The 21,780-nt window shown below is 47.2% G+C and overlaps 1 protein-coding gene across 1 annotated transcript in view; it reads right to left on the bottom strand.

Annotated features, from left to right (window-relative positions):
- ptc (protein patched) overlaps positions 1 to 20,334 on the bottom strand; it is a 199,226-nt gene extending 178,892 nt beyond the window's left edge. The window contains exons 1-2 of the mRNA XM_071598999.1: positions 20,134 to 20,334; positions 9,521 to 9,713 (exon numbers count right to left, since the gene is read on the bottom strand). Of these exons, the coding sequence (XP_071455100.1) occupies positions 9,521 to 9,713; positions 20,134 to 20,334 (394 nt within the window). The remainder of the gene's footprint in view (positions 1 to 9,520; positions 9,714 to 20,133) is intronic.
- Between the last annotated feature and the right edge of the window lie 1,446 nt (positions 20,335 to 21,780).

Here is a 21,780-nt window from a genome sequence, read left to right as displayed (position 1 = left end):
GTCCTTTCAGGGAATGGCAAGCCCTCCCACGGCCCGGTGAAGGAACAACACATCCAAGGGAAGCCATAGATGGGTTTTACTCTTCTAATAATCGAAGTTTATCTTCATAAACGTAACCTCCATAGTCGTTCGACACATGCGAATACTTTCACCATAATGTTACTGCTTGAGCTTGGATTATCATTGCAACGTGACATAAACAGTTTTGTCACAAGGATCGAACCTTCTTTAAGAACGACATCCACCATCGATAACATCATTTTCATATGTAACCGCCTTTATCGATTTTTCAAAGGGCTTTTTTCATTCCTAGCGTAATCAACAGACAGAGAAATTATTTTTCTACGTACGCGTAGGTTTAAAGGGATAACACATGCGTCAACGCATTTGCTGGGGATACGAAATCCTCCGTCACACGTTCAGAAGAATGAGTTAACGTAATTGTAATAATTTTTAAAAGGCGATGCAAGTCGGAAATCTTTATTAAAATAATTGAGTTACATGAATAAAAGAACACTTTTATTTTTCTCATAGAATTTTTTTTTCATTACGACCTAGGTTTTGTTACAACGAAACATCTTCAGCTCTTCAGGTTCATGAAGAGCTGAAGATGGTTACGCTGATGTAACGAAACATAGGTCGTAACGAAAAAAAATTCTACGAGGAAAAGCAAAGTGTTTTCCATCATCATGATGGATTTTCACCATGTTACACCTGAAAAAAAGTGTCCTTTATTGAGTTAAATCTATTTAGAAAATGATAAGAGCCTCACCTGGTCCTCGTTTGGCAGATTAAGTACGATTTGGTCTCCTCCCGAGTTTAGAAACGACTCAAATGTTTTGAAATATCCGGATGCCATCGCGTACGAATTTATGCAAAATCTGAACGCACTGGAACTGAAACGACCTTCAGAATTGTGCGGTAGGGCCTCGCGAACAGTCAGTCACTCACGGGGGTTGATTTACGCTGCATTTGCTTTTCCAGTGACAACACGGTATTCACCTCCCGAGTGTCAGAGACTAATGCCGTCAGTCACGCCGGCAGCACCGCACTAACTGCGCACGCAAACACCAACCTACGTACACAAGAGCGCCGCCGAACGAAAACAAATGCGGACGCGGAAGAGTGATTCACGACTCGGGGATGTCTTAAAGTGTTTTCCTCGCGCGGGTGGAGGGGGGTGGGGGGAGAAACGTGGGGTGGGGGCGGATTCGGAAGACCGGTTGAGTAAATAAATGTATTCGGCCGGATGGAAGGCCGCGGTATGACGGTTGGCACCACTGCGGAGAGCTCAACCCGCTGCTGACGGGATGGAAGACGCCTTCACGCCACTCCACGACACATGGGGCAGGGGTGCGCCCCCCCAATACGTACCCCCAACGGAATCAGCGGCGCCACATTCCGCGGCGCACATCCATTTACACTTCGTCCTTAACTTATGAGGGAAAATTTGGGAATCCTTATCGAAAGAAAAATTATCGACATTAACGACAAAATGTACACTAGGATAATACCGAAAATACCGCGAGAACCCTCCTTCCGATTGGCCTTCTCTTTAAACAATGGGTTTCTACGGAAAAACGCATCGAACTATGTATAAGTAGGACAGCTCGTTGAGACTGGATATGTTTTTATGTCTCCAATTATTTACGAACACGCGCTTCACGTTAAACGAAAATGGTAAAAAAAATGAATGAAGCGAAAACGAAAGTGAAGCCTGGACATAAAAATGTTAAATTTTAACAATTTCAAAATTTAGAGATGTCTCGCGGATGAGGGAGTGCGTTTAGAGAAACTAGGGTCAATGCATAAGGGCGAGCAGAGAGTAGCCGAGTTATTAAATTCAGCACTTGCGGAGTATACAGAGGAAATTCTTTCTTCGCTATTCCGTAGTACATAAATGCAAAAAATACGACCATTTACACGTTTTTCAAAAATAAATAGGATTTATTGCAATCAAGTTATCAATAATAATACGTAAGGCAAGACACTACTTTCCCTTTACTTAAAGCAATGATTGCTTGCTAATAATCTATTAAACTTGGATTATTATCATTATTACTCGGAAACCAGCCACCTTCAGCCCCGAGGTAGTGGGAGGGAGGCGCCGACTTCTGCGGGAGTCCTAACCCCCCCCCCCCTGCAGAACCCTCATCGCGTTGCCCTGGACACGGTGAAATCATCGCTCGCTCGAATAATATTTCACCATGCCTACATATGTGGTGCGAGGCGAACGGCAAGGGACCAAATGGACCACCGAGGAGACCCTTCAAAGAGAAGCGATCCGAATCGAAGCCAGACCCCGTGATTGCCTCTATCTTTCACCGGACACCGATCTCGAGCCGCAAGGCGAAGGGGGGGGGGGAGAGGCCGCTTTCATCAATAGGGGTGTTGCGGTTTGCGCCTGGGGGTGACTTTTTTCCTTTTTCCTACGCACGCCGGAATGGAGCGGGGAGGAGCCGAAGGGGGAGTCGGAGGTGGAGCCCTCCATCGGCCGCAGGACGCGGCGGCGAAAACGAGAACACGCGCCCCCGGTGGTCGATCCTAGGCAAAAACAAAAGACGGGACGAAACCGCAATCCGCGCGACCGCGAAATTTATTTCTGTCTACTCCACCCGTTGGATTGTGCGCCGAATTGCTCGAACAAATGAAGTCGACCGCCTACCCCCCCCCCCCCCCACGTTCGCTCTCTCCTCTCCCCCCACCACATTACCCCGACTCACTCCACTAAACGCGCGCCATTAACGTGCCATACGAAGGGAATCACCGTAAAAGGAAAGAATATCGCCGGCGATGCCGACGCATCGGTCCAATCCTCGCCAATTTTTTTGTACTAAGGAAAAATTCATTTCGGGAGGAAATAACACAAATCGTCGCTATGAATAACGACTTTTCCCACTACTATCGTGCCGGGAATGCTTTCCGCTCGACGAGTCCTTTTTAACGCATGAATTCACAGCGAGGAATCAATCAAATCACAATGGCAGAACCAACCAACGTGCTCCTAAATAACGAGCGCCGGTGGTATTACTCTGGTGCAAGGAAAAACTAGATCGCGAAAGCATCGGCGCATCCTCCATTCAATGCATACGTATATCGATGAACTATTATGCATAACAGGTTGGCGCCTACACGGAATGAATCTGAGTTTACTATTTAGCCGAAGGAATTATTACGGTCCCAAATTACCGTATTTTCCATCGATAACGCGCACCCAAAACTTTGTATAAATATGTATGTATATGTATATATATATATATATATATATATATATATATTTTATAAACACAGTAATCAACCCGAAGGCCGGTTTGGTAGGTGATGGTAGAGTTCACCCAGTACTAAGCCCGACGGCGTGTGAAATTCACACATCAGGGTAGGGAGGCCAATTCCTTTCCCTGTGCCGGTTATGGTTTCCCAGGAAGATCTGGTACCCGAAATCTTACATACTGAACAATATGTACCATTTGCTGACGAAGATAACTCTTTTCAGCTATCATCTGCATCGTATTCCTTACAACTACGACGAAATAATCTCTATCGGCATTTGCTTTGTGGGGCTTACCCTACTGTAACGCACACATTTCTTACGATAATTAGTACCTGTAAAATTTAAGATCGGTTGAAATAACTGCGGTGCGCTATTAAACAAACCGGTTAACCGGAAAGCATTCCATAGAGGCGGATGAACCGTCCGTATAATCCGCGACCCGACTCATCGAACGGGACGCGCCCCTGGCCCTCACAATGGAGCCGGGCCTCGTCGCCTACGGGGCACTGGCGCTCTCCCCTACGCGTTGCCCAACGCCGACCCTTCGAATCCATCCCGGGACGGATACCTCGGGCCCCGCCGCACACAACCCACCTTCTCCTCCACACCTAGCCATAGGCGTGAGGCGGGCAGGGCTCCTTCCAGAGAGAGAGAGCCCTGCCCACAAAAACCTCGCAGGCCAATAATGAAGACGCGGGAACCCTCGGGCAGTTCCCGGAGTGGAAGAAGTGGGAGATAGGTTTATGTTATACGGTAGGAGGTAGGTGCAGGGGGGATCCATCTCTCACGTACACCATCCCACGCACCCACACACACACACGATGCAGGAGGAGGATGGGGGGGAGGGAAAAGTGGGGAGGGGAAGGTGGGGAGGGGAAGTTGTGGGGGCGATGATAATGATGTCTCCTCCCGAGCGACGGCAAACCTCCCAATTCCCAGAAACGCTCTTCTTTCTTTCTTTCTCTCTCTCTTCCTTCCAGGAGAGAAGGGCATACCTTTTTCCCTCTCCCCGTGCGCCCTCACCCTAAGAGAAACCCCCCCCTCCCACTCCCCCTCTCGCCTTTCCCAACCCCTCCTTTTTCTTCTTCTTCGGGGAAACTTCCTGCGAGGCGGCGGCGACGGGAGTGGGCGGGGAGGGAGGGACCACACCGGTGCGAGCGGGCGGACATCCCGAAAAGAGTGCCTACGGAAAACGATCCCACCCCCAGGCCCTCCACAGACACGCCGGCTAATAACGAAACACCCCCGACCGTGGAACCCGCCGCAGCCGTCACGGCGAACGCGCGGCGGCGATGCCCGCCAAGTGTCTCCTCGGCTTGCGGTTGGATCGTCAAAGGATTGATTGCGAGGGGGTTATTCGAGCGATTCGCGAGCGAATTAGCGCGCTTGGTTGATGCCCTACTTACATGGTCCATTGTGACAATTGTGCACATGATTTTATTGCGACGCGACTATCTACGGCAGCGCGGTGAACTCGTTCGGGAAATGTGTTGGAGGGTCTGCCCTTCCAACACAGCTGGTCGCCAGTTTCCTCCGAGCAGTCTGAGACGTGCCTCCGCGTGAAGTGTGTTTCTTGACTTTGTAACACGGCGCGATGGTGCGCCCAGCCACCCTTTCTGCATTGTTACCAACTTCCCGGCCCGGAGCACCACCCCGGTGGTCCCCAAGCCCCCTGACAGTCCCGACTTGGCTCCGTTGACAATTGGATCTCGTTGAACATCTTAGGTAGAACGCTCCTCGCTCATTTTCAGACGGAGGCCGGAGATTCATGGAGGACTTGGGAACAGTACAACACTAGGTGGGGGAAAGGTAGTTCCCATGGTCACTCAACGAGGATTTCGTCGTAAAAGACTCCCTATGCATTCAAAGAAACAAATAATGAGAGTCAGACGAAGCAAAACTACGAGAGGCACGAAAGACGAAAAGGAAATTCATACTGCCACGCTAATTTACCTTAATCCACCGAAGGCATCGACCAAAGGTCAATAACATGGGCAATTGAGGCGGAGTCCCTTCAAACTTTTTGCGAAACCAAGAGCGGGGGGGGGGGGACCCTGAGGTCCCTGCTCGAGTTATGGGAGAGGCCCGACGGCCGAAGACCAGCGTTTGCGTGGGATTGCCGATGTTTGAGATAAGGCGTGCGTGGATGTGGCCCATCACGACGCCAGCCATTTACGGAAGGGATAAATAATAATTTTACGGGGCAGAGTGAAAAACAACCCGATCGACATAGATATAAAACGCAAAAAAAAAAGAAAAAGGGAGTTTATGGATTCTGCGCTACCCTACGTGTTAGTGCTGGAGGTGCTAAAACAAAAAAAAAATAATAATAATACGGCCACGATTCGAACGCTACCGGGAAAAAGCATCAGTTATGTTCCCGCTATAGTCGCTATTCATCTGGGTCAAGTTCCCATTATCTCGATCGTTGACGTTTGGTCGAGCAAATGAAATTCTAAATCTTCCAGTTTTACGGTCGAGTTCATGTACAGTCGTGAGCGTACAAACCATACTTATATCAATGTTCACTTCGCGTTTGGCCCAAAGGCCGCCGAAAAACTCATTCGTGGAACCCGCGAGGGAGGCGAGGCAGCCTTTATCTCGCTCGCTTCTCCCCAAAAAGTAAAATAAATCGGCGGCACAGAGAGCATCGCACGGCCTAGTGGTGGGTGCTATGATGAACGCAGGGAAACGCAAGACTAGGCAAACGTGTACGCAACGACGCGCTAACTAACTGATCCCATTCCCATGAGCCACAAGCAGTCCCAATGCGAGTGTCGCGGGAAATCTGGAGACAAGCAAAGAGACATGGAACCAGCTCGGCATTATTTCCAACCGTCGGATGGGAGGAGAGTATGAATTGTGCGCCCTGTCCCTTGGCCCCAATCGTTAAGAGTAGGCCGTCGCCGACACCGGGTTTCTCTCCACCCATCCCATTCCCAGAGCATCCCTTCCTCTAGCAAATCACCCAACAATTCGTAACGGCGGAATTCCTTCAGATGCTTCCTCCTCAACTATTAACTGCTTAGACCGTTACCAATTAAACTCGACTTCCTCGGACAATCATTGCGATTGCAACACGAAGCATACTGAACCGATCTATCTATGAGAAATGGACGTGAAAAGGATTGATCCACGTTCGCTTCCATCAGAAGGCCAAGCAAGGGTAAAATACGAAGACTGGTACTTATTGACTCGTAACTCTGAGAAATATGCCCCAGGACTAAGGCCGTCGGTGTATCGAACCCGATCGCGGTCGAACTAGTGGTGAACTAGCATGGGAGTGGAGGGGTATGCGATGAATGCGAAATATATTCATATATATATATATATATATATATATATATATATATATATATATAAATATTAATGCGAGCGACGTGATAGTCCAGTGGACAGAACCCGTCTGACCGGAGGGCCCTGGTTCGATTCCTGGTGACGCCTCTGGGCACCCTCACCCCTTCATCCAAGCTGTGTGATTTTTCCGAATATCCCATCTTCCTTGGAAACCATAGGCGGCACAGGGAAAGAAACTGGCTCCCCTTAATGCTCTGATGAAGTGTGAATTTCACACGCCGTCCGGCTTTGTCCTGGGTGAACTCTACCATCACCGACTAAACCGACCTTCGGGTTGATTACTATGAGTGGAATTTTTATGCAGAAAAGGTTGCGATTCCGCGGGGGAGTCTTGCTTAGATGTTGGCGAGACGCCCGTGAATATTCATCCTTCCGAGTGGGAGATTTTTGTTTCGCCTCCCGCTTGCCGCTTCGAAATGACCGCGCTGTTCGACCTCGGTCCCTCCAGAGAGAGAGACTAAAGGAGAGTGCGGACGAGGTAGGCGGGGGGGGGGGGGAGTTAGCGGGCAATAGGGACGGGGGGAGAGACGGCGTCGGGAACATTGAGTCATCAGGCGGGCAGAGCGTATTAGGGGCGAGGAGACTGGGAAGGGAGGGAGGAAAAGAGCGAGTTTTTAAGTCACATCAATGACGGCGAAATAAGATATCGGAGAAGGAAGCGGGGAGAGAGGGAGGGAGGGAGGGAGGGAGATGGGAGGGGAGGGAGATGGGAGGGGAGGGAGATGGGAGGGGAGGGAGATGGGAGGGGAGGGAGAGTGAAACGCGTGAACGTTGCCGGCGAGGGGGAATGGAGAGAGATAGAGAGAAAAGTTTCAGAGGGATCCCAAGGTGAAAATTTCGTGGGATTAAAAAATGATTAGGGGGAGAGGTGCTGGAGAAGTGGGAGGGGGAGGGTGAGAGGGCTAGGGACGGAATGGCGGGCGCGTGATCACGAAACCAATTCTCATTCGAGGAGGAAACCTACTCCTATCGAGGCTTCCCCCCCGCTCCGTAGAAACCCTACACCACGCACTGACGGCGGTCCCCCTCCCTTCCCACTCTCCCTCGCTGGAATCCGAGAATGTTTTCATTATGCCAGGGGGTGGGGGGGGGGGAGGAGTGGGTTGTCACGGGAGGATGATGGGAACGAAAAAAGGGGTTTAAAAAAAAACAGGACCGCTTTACCGAACCGGAAAAGATTATTTACGAGGGGGCAATCAATCGCCCATTAAAAGGGTGTACATCTTTCGATTAAATAAAGAAAAAACGACCAGGGGATAATTAAAACAATGGGTCGGTTAGCAGCAATTAATCTGCATCTGATTGCGGGCGGTGTAAAGTCGCTTAACTGCACGCGGGGCACGGAGAGAGTTAAATGAATTGGTTATGCTACAAAAATAATTGTTCAAAAATTCACCGTGACGCTCCGAGAATACGACGGCTTTGCATGCGAGGCGCGATCTTCATTTTTTTGTCCGTTATCTGCCGCATCATCTGAAAGTCTCCGGTGACGGAAACCGGAAAAGACTCGAGCATCTAAGGGCGCAAGGCGTGCTCAAACGCTGGCTACCGCTCGATCCTCACACGCACGAGACTAGAAGACAAAAGCGTTTCTCGAAGACTTCCCCTGTTCTCCAGAGATGGGCCTGGAAACATTTATCGATGACGCCACTCCCGATTGCCGTTTACCGGAATCCTCATCCAACACACGACCTCCAGTTACGTTAGCCTAAGGCTCAATTACTGTATCGCGAGGATCTCAGCGCTATTACTTATAAAAACCTAGTCTTTCGGAGAAACACAAGGTCAAGCACACGAGACCATCTCCAGCCGGAAGCTAGGAGTAATGAAAAAAACAACAACCCTGCATCCACCTCCACTAAGGTGGATCTACATTTCACTAGAAACTAATGCAGGGTTAATTCTACCCAAAACAGAGGGTGATGGTGGAGTCAAGTCTTCTGAGACATGGATTAAAAATAAGGACGGGGTGAAAGTTGAATGGAAAACAATAATACGTATGAGCGGAAGAGCATTAGTTTTCATAAAATTTGTTGTCTCAGGCGTAACTTTATGGAATTTGCATAACATATTGAAATGTAATGAAATAATTGACTTTGTAATTCCACACACTTTATTTAAAAAAACACGACCTAGGTTTTTTAAAATAAAGTGTGTGGAATTACAAAGTCAATTATTTCATTACATTTCAATTAGTTTTTATGACGGGAGAGAGAAAACACGGGGAGAAATTCGTGGAAGGCAGATTGAAGAGATATTTACGAGTGGCGGAACAGTGATGTCTGTCTTGGAATTAATTAGTCGAATAAGGAAAATGCCTCTACACCTTACCCTTCAGGACGGTTCGCCTACGACAACTGCCAACGCAACAATGAAAATTAAATGCCATTCCTGCACGATTATTAAATACATCACCATGGGCGCAAAAAAAATCAAGCTGACGATGCCCACGTCGGTTACATACGCACAGGGCGAAGAAAACTATTCTATTCCAGAGGGATGGACAGAATTTCGACGAATGAGACGACGCGGTAAGAATGGCATGCCACCAAACGGTTCCGGAGGATTCGGGCCAAAAAAACCTTGGAAACGAGATGAGGAAGGGCAAACAGATAACATCCCAAAACTGAATTGAAATCCACGGATAATTTAGTATCCAGGAAAGTCGAGAGACTTGGGAAGGATACCCGCCCTTCCCCGAGGACGGAAGGGAAGATGGTCGGGAAGATATCCGAACTCCCTCGCCTTTAAAGAACACGGTTTTATTGGCGCACCGCCCTCCCCCCCTCCTCCACTTACGGCACGACGCGTTCCGGAAACACGGGGGGGGGGAATGTAAAAGGGGAGGGGGTTGTGGGGGCGGGACACGCCTTCCCGTGGCGACACACTTACCTTCGACCCATAACTTGTGGACCCTGGTCTCCGACGAGGCGGACTTGAGTCCCACGGCGAAGGTGGCGATGAGCAGGGCCGCCACGAAGATCACCTTGCCGGCGTGGGCGTGGACGGAGGTGCCGAGGCGGTAGAGGCGTCCCTGGGCCCAGGAGCGCACCCAGGCCGACGCCCGGCGCCCCGACGCCTTCCCCTGTGGCAGAGGGAGAGAACAGCACGTCACACACAAGCCGAAGAAAAACAACATAACACGTGCGAATGAAATGACAATCGCAATGCGCTCCCAAACGACCGATTTCAAACGAGAGCGTCACCACGGCAACGCTGACAGTGAAGGCGCGATTGGCGAACGGAATAGCCAACCACGCTTTCCCTGAGGGTGACCTCACTAACGAACTAAAACATTATATACGCCATGCTCAAATCAGCGCTGTTATGCACCAAAACTTAATATTGCACTCATACGAGAAGTATCAAATCAATGTTTATGTCGTGAATTAATGAGCTATGAATAGCTATTCAGTACGGAGAGAGGCTGTAATTTTCCCCGAGTTTAATTAAGTGGAAGTGGAAATCACATGACACTATTATCGCGAAATATTAATCTTAATCATTGGTAGGAAAACAACGGCCGCCGCCATTTAATAATTTGTGCTCGAAAATCATTTTCAAAAAAATGAAACAGTTGAATAGAAATATACAGCAATTATAAGATACGCACTGGAGTGAACACCGGATTTTTTAATATAACACAAATGCGAATATGAAGCCAAACGTTTCAATGCCAAAACCGAGGATTCAAAAACCATTACTCCTGGCTCGCTTCTTCAGTCTGGATAAACATTCGCTAATTATTATTACTAAACAATTTGATCTTAGCGGTGTCAACACACTCTTGGATCTTTAAAATGCGCATACATTATATCTTCAAATCCTAGTTCTGTCAGACGAGGATACATTTGATTCTGTCTGCGTGGTTACATAATATTGGCAAAGAATAGGTACCAAATCTTTCGAAAGATCAACCTTGAAAAAAAACGCACTTAATTGCTTATCATCAACACTGAATTAAAAAGTATTCATCACGAGGGGAATTGATCCAGTGGTACGATACCTCTACACATGCGCTCTAGATAACAGCTTTTACGATGAGTAAAGCTGTCGACTCCACTCAAAATTTACATTTTCGTGAAAAAACCATTCTTCAGAAAACCATGATGAATCTGAACTCACTTTAATAACAAAGCTCTCCCTAGCTTTTCCCACAACCCTCATTCTTTGCTTAGACTTTCCTTATTTTATTGATCTCTTTCTTCAAAGCCATTTCCTTTGAGTATGTGTGTATGTATAGGTGTGTTCTTAATTTATATATGTAAACATATGCATGTATGTATATATGTATATATATATATATATATATATATATATATATATATATATATATATATATATAAACCATGAACACAGTAATCAACCCGAAGGTCGGTTTAGTAGGTGATGGTAGAGTTCACCCAGTGCTAAGCCCTATACGGCGTGTGAAATTCACACATCAGGGTAGGGGGGCCAGTTCCTTTCCCTGTGCCGGTCTCGATTTCCCATGGAGATCTGGTACCAGAAAAATTACATAGGTTGGGTGGAGCTGCAGGTGCCCAGAGTGCCTTGCCCGAGAGTTGAAACATGCAAATCTGTGCATAATGAATGTGTCTGTCTATATGTATTTATGTGTATATATGAATGTAACTATAAGTTTTAATGCCTAATATAATATGCACAAGACGATTGGTTAAATGGAAGGAGGGACCATTAGGTCTCAATTTCGCCCAAATAAGGACATCTTTAAATCTAATAATTCATCCTCGGGTCTTGATAAGGACTTTTGATTCTAATTTCCGCTTCAGGTGTCGATGCAAGAATTGATTGAGAACTCGACGTTTCGTCAGCAGGATGGGATATGATGAACCATCTCCAACCCTCCGTCATATTCGCACGAGAACCATCCACAGACATCTCAAACCCGGAAATCGATGATGATCCGGGTTGAACCGCAAAAAAAAACAAAATAAACATCAATAATGGATTGGACATCGGCCGCATCGCCAAAGAGCGAACCCCCGATCTCGGCGGCACGAAAACCCGAGAAGAAACGGCATGGGGACGGGACTTATTGCTGCCCCCCCTGGGATTTCATCTGATAAGGGGGGAGACGACGAGGCAGCGTGGGCCGATTCGGCAGCCCACGCGGGGAAGAACAAGAGACCCCCGCCGATGCGAGCCCTCCTTCGCACACACTCTCACCGGAGCCTCATTACCTCGACCGCAGGTAGGGATATTTCACTCTCAACGGCCGACCACCGCGAAGGGGGCAAGCCTGCGGGTCCCCCCCTCCCTCTCACTCTTCCGCCGCCCATCCCCCCTCTCCCCCACCAATCTCCCCCACCCCCGCGGACGGACTCGGGGAGTTGCGATTTCCTGGCCGACGACGGGACGAGCATGAAGGGAGTGAATCGTGAATCAATGGCCACCAGCGGAATGTCCTCCGCCTCCCCCGGGAGAGAGAGAAAAAATTAGAATCCTTGGTGCGAAAGTCGTATTTTCGGAGGAAAAAACGTAACTTTCACGATATCCGCGGGTCTAATTTTCAATTGCCCAGTAGCGATCGTGAATTTTTCCCGTCACGTCCATTACGGAAGGCCGTTACTCAGCCTGATATTACCCCCGCCCCCCAACGCTATTGAACGAAAATTCACAGGGGATCGAGATGGTGCGGTGGCTATCGTACTGGCTTCCCACTCAGAGGGCTCGGGTTCAAATCCCGGTGGTGTTGAATATTTTTCAGGGGTATCTCGATCCCTTTTTGAGGTACTTTGAGGAGGACACTTTGAGTGAGTACGCCGTCCGTCGGATGGGACGTTAAACTGTGGACCCCTTGGCGCCTTCCGTAAAGAGTAGGCTAATGCCGACGCCGGGTTTCTCTCCACCCTTCATCCTTTCCTATCCATCCCCTATGGCGAAAATGATCTCAGCTGTCGGTCGCCTCCCCTCATAACTATTACTACTACTAAAATTCAGTAACAATCGGTGCTTTGACAATAATTGAGATCATCATTTATGGCCCCTGCTTCGATGGATCACGGCGAAACTTTGAAGTCACGGATATGCGGGAGGTAGTACGATATCAAAATCGATGACGCCGTAAAGCTTACGAACGAAGCACTTAGGGTTAGGTAGTCTGAGAAAAGTTAACGAGGAAAGATTAAGTTTTTTCTTTTTTACGGATATGAAATAGGTATTCAAGTTTACGCCAGAATCGAAAGTCCACGTTATTACGGATGATGAGCTAGGGGTTCTCCGATGGTTCCAGAAAAAAATGAGTTTGATCACTTCGCAGCCTACGTCAGCCGTCCTCAAAGTCACGCAAGGCGACATCAGTGAAGTAAACATATCGCGCCTGAAATTTGCGGAGTGTTATCAGTCGACTTTCAACACATATTCACTTCTTTTCCACACTGAGAGATGATAGACTACTCCACAGGATATAACATTTTCCTTAAACTTACGCAATTATAATAAAGTTAAAGGCGCACAATGAGAGATTATAAATACTTTACTGACTCTGTGAATTGATTTAATTTGTTGTTTCTTTTTTTAATTCCTGACATAAATTCTAGAAGTGGATTCATAGTCATTGAGAATGCATTAGTGATTTTCCTTAACAACGTGATCGCCGAAATATAATCGATTCCTGACGACCAGTCCATATTCAAATTTCACCAATCACCCCGCAGGAATGCACGAATTCCAATGTTTACAGCTTAATGCTCTCGACTCAGTTCAAAATCTAATGCTGGAGGCCGACGCATCGAGCGACGGTTTTACACGCAACTGCCTACTATTTTCTTAGAAGGCCGATTGCTCAGAGAGTTCCACGTGCTACACATATAGTACACCAAGTGCCAATGCCAATGGGAAGTTAGCGTACCTTTTCACTACTCCCTCGGAACAAGGTTCCACTGGAGGCAGCGAGTGTTGAAAGATGGGTTTAGAGGTCTTGGTTTTTAGTAAAAATATTTAACATTAAGTGTTTTTTAATACTTTATTTTATGTATTATTGTAACATTTTTATTGTTATTTCACTAATTTTGAAATTTTTACGATTGTTATTTTATATCTTATTTTTATTTATAAATCTTATTTTTAATATTATTAATGTAATTATTTTTAATAAATTACATATATATATATATATATATATATATATATATATATATATATATATATATATATATATATATATATATATATATATATATATATATGTAAGACGTAGACGTAACACGGAAGTGCCGAATAGTACAATACACAGTAACACACAATATAAAAAAGAACACTCACAAGTATTTTCTTGATATTTCGACGGAAACAATCCGTCTTCCTCTGAAGATATAGAAGTAATGACTGCACTCATTCATTCATTACTTCTATATCTTCAGAGGAAGACGGATTGTTTCCGTCGAAATATCAAGAAAATACTTGAGTGTTCTTTTTTTTTGTGTTTCTATATTGTGTGTTACTGTGTATTATATATATATATATATATATATATATATATATATATATATATATATTAATTTATAATCAAATTGGTATAGTATGGAATGTGGTCCGCGGACGATGGGTGTGTTTGGGATGAGGTTATTAGGGTCAGTAGTAATTCAGGTAGGCAGGGTTTGATGGAATAAGGCGAAGGAGTTCAGTTGGGCCAGAACCAGTTTACTTCTTTTTTATGGAGGCTTTGTTTTTCTTAGGTTTAAATTTTTGTGAGAAGGGAGTATTAGGTTTATTTAGTTTAAGTTGAAAGGTGGTAGATTGAGGAAATTAAGGAGCTATTTGTTTGGAAGGAATAGATGGAGCTGATTTTTAGGAGTCGTTGGGGATATCGAGTGGTTATTCCCTGTTCGCATAAGAATCCTTCCTAATAAACTTATCCGCCTGCAACTACACTCTGCTCCAGATTCAATGATTGATCGCGAGTCCTTCGAAGCTTCCCCTTCTGGCAGATGCGCTACAAATAACACACACACACACACGAACAACGCTTCCACAGCATCCGCCAATCAGCGCATGTTTGATCTTACGAAACCAAACTGTATGACGTATCTGTATCACGAGGGTCATACTTTCAGGCAAAAGTGATTGTTAAAAAATTGGCAGGCGACTATTAGACTTTGAAACTAACGACTAACGATTTTGCTACGATTTCCATTTTCGTGCTAATTTTAAAAAGAAAATGAGCGCCAAAATCAGTAATTTTGTTAGATTCCCTCCTTACACCTGGGTGGCCATGTGTTGAACTACGACAAGGACACAATGAATGAAGGGGTGGAACAATGAATAAAAAGTATGTTGATCGTCAGTGGGATGAATGTTGAAGACTGTAATAGAGGGGAGAATGTTAGGCAAACGAGGAGTGGGCAGGAATAGGATAGGGATGTTGGAAGGGATGAAGGGAGAGAGGAAGTACACAGAGATGAAGAGAGACTTGATGTGGAGTAGGCTGTTGGATTGTGTTATGTTAGGAGTTTATATTTACATGGTAGTTGAGTCCATCCAAAACCTTTCTTAACCGGAATAATTAATAATAAGATTTTCCTGACGTGTGCGTGAGTGCTGAATTTACGCCGCCATGTCGGTTAAGAGAGCGCATGATCGCAGATGGTATATAGACATTGATAAGATGACAGAGCTCAATATTATTACTGAGAATTTGGTGAAGCGAAAGATCTACGCTAAACTGATCCTCCCGAAGGTCTTGACGGACGACCAAGACCAGAGTCTGCTTGGAAGGACCTTACGGAACACGTTGGAGAAGACCGCTACCTTTTGGAAAGTCCCGACTTGGCACCAGCAGACTACTTACTGTTCCAAAAACTGAAATCCTCCCTCAAAGGACACCACCATGGGACCCTAAGTCAAGCCCTCAAAGAAGCTTTCACGTGTACCCTTAAGGACCTCCCGGAATCAGCCCACCTTCGAGTCGCGGAAAAGTGTGTCGTCGCTCAAGGGTACTCGTATTCATATGCATGCATATAGCAGCCCCCCCTCCCCTGATGAGTGAATTTCACACGCCGTCGGGTTTAGTACTTGGTGAACTCTATCATCACCTAACAAACAGATTGATTACTGTGCTAATGGGTTAATATATGCATTCAATATATATATCAAGATGGTTTTTTTTTGTTCTCTAGTGATATCTTGATATATATTATTATTCACATACGTGAGAATCACAAAAGTTTTATATAAAAAAAACCATTAGCACAGTAATCAACCCGTAGGTCTGTTTGGTAGGTAATGGTAGAGTTCACCCAGTACTAAGCCCTATACGGCGGGTGAAAATTCACACATTAGCAGGGTAACAAGGGGGGTCAGTTCCTTTCCCTGTGCCGGTTATGATTTCCCAGGAAGATGTGTTACCCGAAAAATCACATAGCTTGGGTGGAACTGTAGGGGCACAGAAAGGATTGCCCGGGAAACGAACCCGGGCTATCCGGTCCAATGTTCTACCCCTGGACTATTTGCGACCCGTATTATATATATATATATATATAATACGGGTCTATATAATAATATATATATATATATATATATATATATATATATATATATATATATATATATATATATATACATTCAAACACGAAATCCCGCCAAACGGCGAATAAATAAATGCGAAACGGATCACAAGAGTAAAAATATGTCCCGGTCAAGGAAATATTTTTACTTTTGTGATCCGTTCGATTCCGCCTTCCCCACCTCTATTGTGTTCGTCCTTTATGTGTGTTCCTATCCCTTTTCCTTATATCTGTTTCTGTATATATGAGTATATATATATATATATATATATATATATATATATATATATATATATATATATATATATATGTGTGTGTGTGTGTGTGTGTGTGTGTGTGTGTGTTAACATATATGTATATATCTTATATATGGTTTGTATAAAAGTATCAGGAAAAGTTTCAGAAAAATATATTTTTTTCGCAGACGGGGAGGTGTTCATTGAGAGGCAGGGGTTGCGTGAAATTGCCCGAATCGGTCAATTTGAGGTACACCTGAGGTCAGAGTCCAATAGTTCTCCAAATTCACTTCTTTCAAAGATGCGCCCCGACGCGGGATCGAACCGCGCTCCTCGAAGTCTAAGGAAGAATGCGAGGGGAACGAAATGGAATAAACCGGGCGCACTTGCTCCGGCAACCGGCCACGCCCCGTCCTCCTCCGCAACCTTCACCTACTGCGAGGGAGGGGAGGCGCCGATGCTTCACGTGCACTCACGTACGCACACCCTCCTCACTTGCGGCGGGGAGGGGGCATTGCCGTGCCCACCTATACTACTCCTCCTCCCCCCCATCCCAACCATAAAGAGCGCGCGCTCTCTCCGGTAATCGACCTTGCTGGGAAACAGCTGAGCCGGTGGCAGGGCGAGAGAGAGAGAGAGAGAGTGGGGGGGGGGAGGGATATTCACCGCGACAGGCGAATTATGTAGGCAGGCGACGTGCCAGCATCCAGATCGGAAACGGCGCCAGGGAAACTGGCGGAGGAGACCGCGAACCAATTAGAAGACATAGAATCGGTGGGCGTAGATTTCGCATCAACCGCGGGGCTTTCGATGAATCCGCGGAAGCTTATATTACAACGTTATATCTTTTTAATTTAGGCATATTATTTCCCTGCAAGCCATTGCTGGGGTGTGTGGCAGGGGGCGAATACACACGGGACCAATTTTGACCCGAATTTCATTCCCCCTACCGCGGTCGGACAATGTTAGTCTGAACCATTATCGTCCGTGGAAAAAAATGACATCTTAAATCTGTTATGGCCTTAATCTCTCTAATTTTATTGACATGATCCACCTCACGGTAGTAAGAAGGCGGTGATAATATATTGTCAACATTACTGCCAAAGATACCTCCGTCCATTTCATGCAAGGGCTTTAATCTGCAATTCAACCTTCGCTCCATTGAGTGATTCCCAGCCTAGCTGCTCTAATATTTTGGATACGCTACTAAGTTTATCATAGCAATGTTTTATAAATCTAGCTCCTCTACGCTGCTTGATATTCAACTTCGTGTGGATCCCATATACTTGCAGCACATTCTAAATTAGGCCTAACCAGCGAAAGATAACATTTCTCTTTGACCTTTTTATCACATTCTTAACCATCACAATATTTTCAATTGTGGACCCCCGCTGGGACTCGGACATTGTCGACAATCGAGACGTCGAAATTTCGACTCAATTGCCTCGATATATCATTGTGTAAAAAGTTCGGGCAATATATACATCTACCCTAGAGCCCGCAAACCGCCGCATAAACACTTTACGAAGGTTTTGGTACACGATCCTCACGAGTCAATATTCACTTATGCATGGATATAATAATGTACTTAAAACATGAACTGGTATATACATGCACACTGACACCATGCATGTCAATCTACCTGTACATCATGCAACAACGGGTGATACAAATCGTTCAGCGTTTCAAATCTACGTTTGGTTTACCGCAGTTCTCTATTCCACCCTAGTCAGTGTTTAATTCCTTCTCATACCCGGATAGCTTCCCTGTTTCACGTCCTTCTTGATTTGTCCTAAGTACTAGTCTCTTGGTCTAAACACTCTCATTCCCCTTCTGCTCTTCTACGTATATGGACTCCCTCGTTCCCCAACGGGCGACATCGGCAAGTCTATACAAAAATGACGACCCCTTTTCCCGCGTCAAAGCCCGCAAAATGCGAGAGTGACGACAACATTCCGTCAGCCTACAGAGACGTCCCCGTCCGTGGACGGCGGACGCTCGGTTCACCTCACCCCACCATTTGAGCGCGGCGTCCGCCCCCTGCCATCGACCCCGCGTCTGAGTCGATGCACAACAGCCAAGGCTGTCGACAGAGAAATCCCTCGCCCCAATTGGTATGTCACCGACGAAGGCCCTCCCGAAAAGGAGGGACGATGGTGATCCAATGAAGAGATAGTAAACGCGGAGGCCGCATTGGCTATTCCTACCAAGGAGGTGACGTAACACTCATATTTGGGCGTCGGGTTGTAACCAAGGAAAAATGTTTTTTTTCTTCAAAGCACCAGATCTCATGAATTGTTTATGTTATTATTATTAACCTCCTCCCTTCTATATTCACTCCGTCACACTGTCGATCTTTCTCAATTATCATGCAACAATTTCACCTTTATCCCACCTCTCAACAAATTAAATTTTTTCCCCTGTCCATGTTCAGTTATCGTTGTTTACTGTTATGCTGTCATTGTATTTAGTCCTCTTTCAGGTCTGTTATATTTTTCACTGTAAATTGGCACTACTGCTCTATGTGAATAATGTTTTCAAATAAAATAAATAATGCACCCTCCCCCACCCCCGCAACATGACTTCCCGGCAATATTGTGAAGATGCACTCCGCACTTACAAGCCAACAGACGATTAATCCATATCATACACCCAACTGGTGGCTGAAAAGGCATCAACACATTCCCCACCACCACCGGGATTCGAACCCAAACCGTCACCCTTAAAATCCTATCCACCCCCCTTTCTAAAGCAATCCCGCTTAACGGTCCACAGCCAGACTGGATACTTACCCTATCACCGCTCCTATTCTAAAAACGGAATGCGAAAATTCGAATTTACGGAGCGCCATCTCGAAAAAGAACACCCGTTATCCGTCTTTTCTTCAACTGGCAGAGAGGAAAGACGAGCACGGACGTCGGGAAGGCGGGGTGTGGCGGGAAGGGGGAAACAAAGAGGAGCGACCTTGTTTACCAGAAAACTCTCTCACACACACATTTCTCGTACAAAATTAACTCCCCAACGTAAAGGACCCGACCACGTCTCCCCCCCCCCCACCCACCCATCTTCCTGCCCGCGATATACGTCTGAGAGCACAAGAAAAAACTTCCTCGCGCGCTCCTAGTTCGCCTGTTCCGCCGCCAGGTCGCGACCCACACCAGCGATGGGATTTCATTCATGTGCGCACGACGGAGGAAGGCAAAGCAACACGTGAGATATTTCCACTGCCATTAAAACAGATGTTCGAATAACGTAGTAGCGGCCACGTCCACCAACCCACCCGCACCGTACCCCACGCATACTTACGCTACCGAGCAACGGACACGTATAAACACGGAGCGCAAGGAAATAAAACGAGATGTGAGGGAAAAACTACGCCGAGTCGGGGACCTGCGATGCGTGAAAATCCGACAGCTTCGAGGACAATATGGCGCTCGTGCGCAGAGGGACACAACACAAAGGTATGCGTGCACAAATGACGACACGAAGATCCGTTGGTCACACGATCGGAATACCACTTTAAGGACCAGAGTTGGACCCTATATCGAGAACGTGAGAATTTCACTCTGCGTTTTCGTAGGAAAACCGATTAAACGATCATTCGCCCGCGAAATCCCCCACCGTTTCGCGAGCGGTGTAAAAAAAAACATCGAAGGGATGGAATTTTCCGTGGTGGGTGGGGCGGTGGACCACACTCGAGGTAAGCGCCGAAAATTAACGAAGCGGCGGTTCGTTTTCAACTTGCCTTGTCTATCTGCTTGAGAGCCAAGGCGGCGTCCACCCAACTGGGACGAATGAGGAAGTCGGCGGCATCCCTCTTGTGACTTCGCCGCCGTCCCGACGCCTGCAGGTGGAGCGGCTGGATGCACCCACCTCCGTGACACGTGTGCTGGTGGTGCGAACTGCTGAAGGCCGAGGCCGTCGTCGCGGTGGTGTTGGCGGCCATGTCGCCGGGAGGTCGGCGGTCACCGTCGACGACGCGGCCGTCACCGGTGCCGCCGAAGCGCTGGGAGAGGAGGAGGACCTCGGGACGGCGAGGCAAGGCGTCCACATTTAGACCAACTGGCGGGGAGGATGCTCCCCGCGGGCAGGCTGGTCATCCGGCGACCTGCGGGGCCCAGCGGAGAGGAGCGGACAGCAGCGGCGGCGGAGAACAGAGGGAGGGAAAAATAAAGAGGATTTAGGGGGAATGAGAGGGGGGGCGCGGGCCTCTCTCTCCTATAGACAATCTCTCTCCCCGCTGTACCTCAGAGCGAACACGCACTGCTTCCCCGAAGCGAACACACAAGACAAATCGTCCCAAATGAGGAAAAAAAAATGCAACGTGGGGAGACTAGACCGATCGTCCCGCAAAATTCTCCCTCACTTAAAAAAAATAAAATCTTGAAACACTCAAAAAATACCTCACAAAAAAAACACAATCTCGGTGCTTATTTCAGGACAGTCCTTTTGGGAATTTGGAAGCAATATTTGTTCATCGTATTTCTTTTCTTCCTAATGCCTTTGATGAGGAAAGAGTCACAAAGGGGACACAGTACGAACATCCAGGGGAATCCACGATTTCCCGCATAAAGGAGCCAAAAGAGTCACCGAAAAACCATCTGCCCCGTCACGACCGAAGGGAAAACTTCAGGGCCAATGGGGACGACATCGCGGGTCCCTTCCTCTCTTATCCGACCGGGGACTTGCACGCGACGGGATCCACACTTGTCACACACACCTCGCCGGGCTTCGAGACGGCCGTCGGCGGCGGTGAGTCGCCCTCATCTTCCTCCACCTTGGGAGATTCCTCGACACGCAAATACACGTGTTTGGGGGTGGTTGAGAAACAGAACAGGAGGGAAAATGACAATAACAAAAGAGCACCAGTTTGCGAAGCCACGAAACGACGAGATCACACCGTTCCTCGTGAGGACGGAAAGAAGTGGACCGCGCTCCTCCCGAAAGATGAAATAACAGTGATAATTTGGTGGCGTCCCGCGGAATGAAGAGGGAACGTAGCCGAGCGCTTTCAAGAGTCCTTCCCGCTCTTATCCCCTCGGGGTGGGGGAGGGTGACGTTTCCACGGGAACGTAACTTAACTCGGCACACACAACAAACACACTGAAGAGTGCCCGCGACGAACTGCCACTCGCGTCCTGTACCAACGAAGGTCTTCTCCCGACTGCTTCGTGGGTGGCACGAACCTCGTGTTGTATACTCTACAAATCTACCCCTCCGACCTCAGCCTCCCCTTCCCCTCCGGTCCCACTCTCTCCCAGGGCCGACCGACGCTACCCGCCCCAACCTCTCTCTCCCCCCCCTTTCCTTCCCCACTACCCACACCATCTCTCGGTCACGAAACCTCCCAGACCCATCCTCCCTCCCCCTCCCCTTCCGCCAGCTCTCCCCG

Source organism: Hetaerina americana, unplaced genomic scaffold (genome assembly GCF_022747635.1).
Source record: "Hetaerina americana unplaced genomic scaffold, ioHetAmer1.1.p SCAF_10, whole genome shotgun sequence".
In the NCBI taxonomy this organism is placed as follows: Eukaryota; Metazoa; Arthropoda; class Insecta; order Odonata; family Calopterygidae; genus Hetaerina; species Hetaerina americana.
The sequence above is the reverse complement of the archived record's forward strand: the minus strand, read 5'-3'. Positions and strand labels throughout refer to the sequence as shown.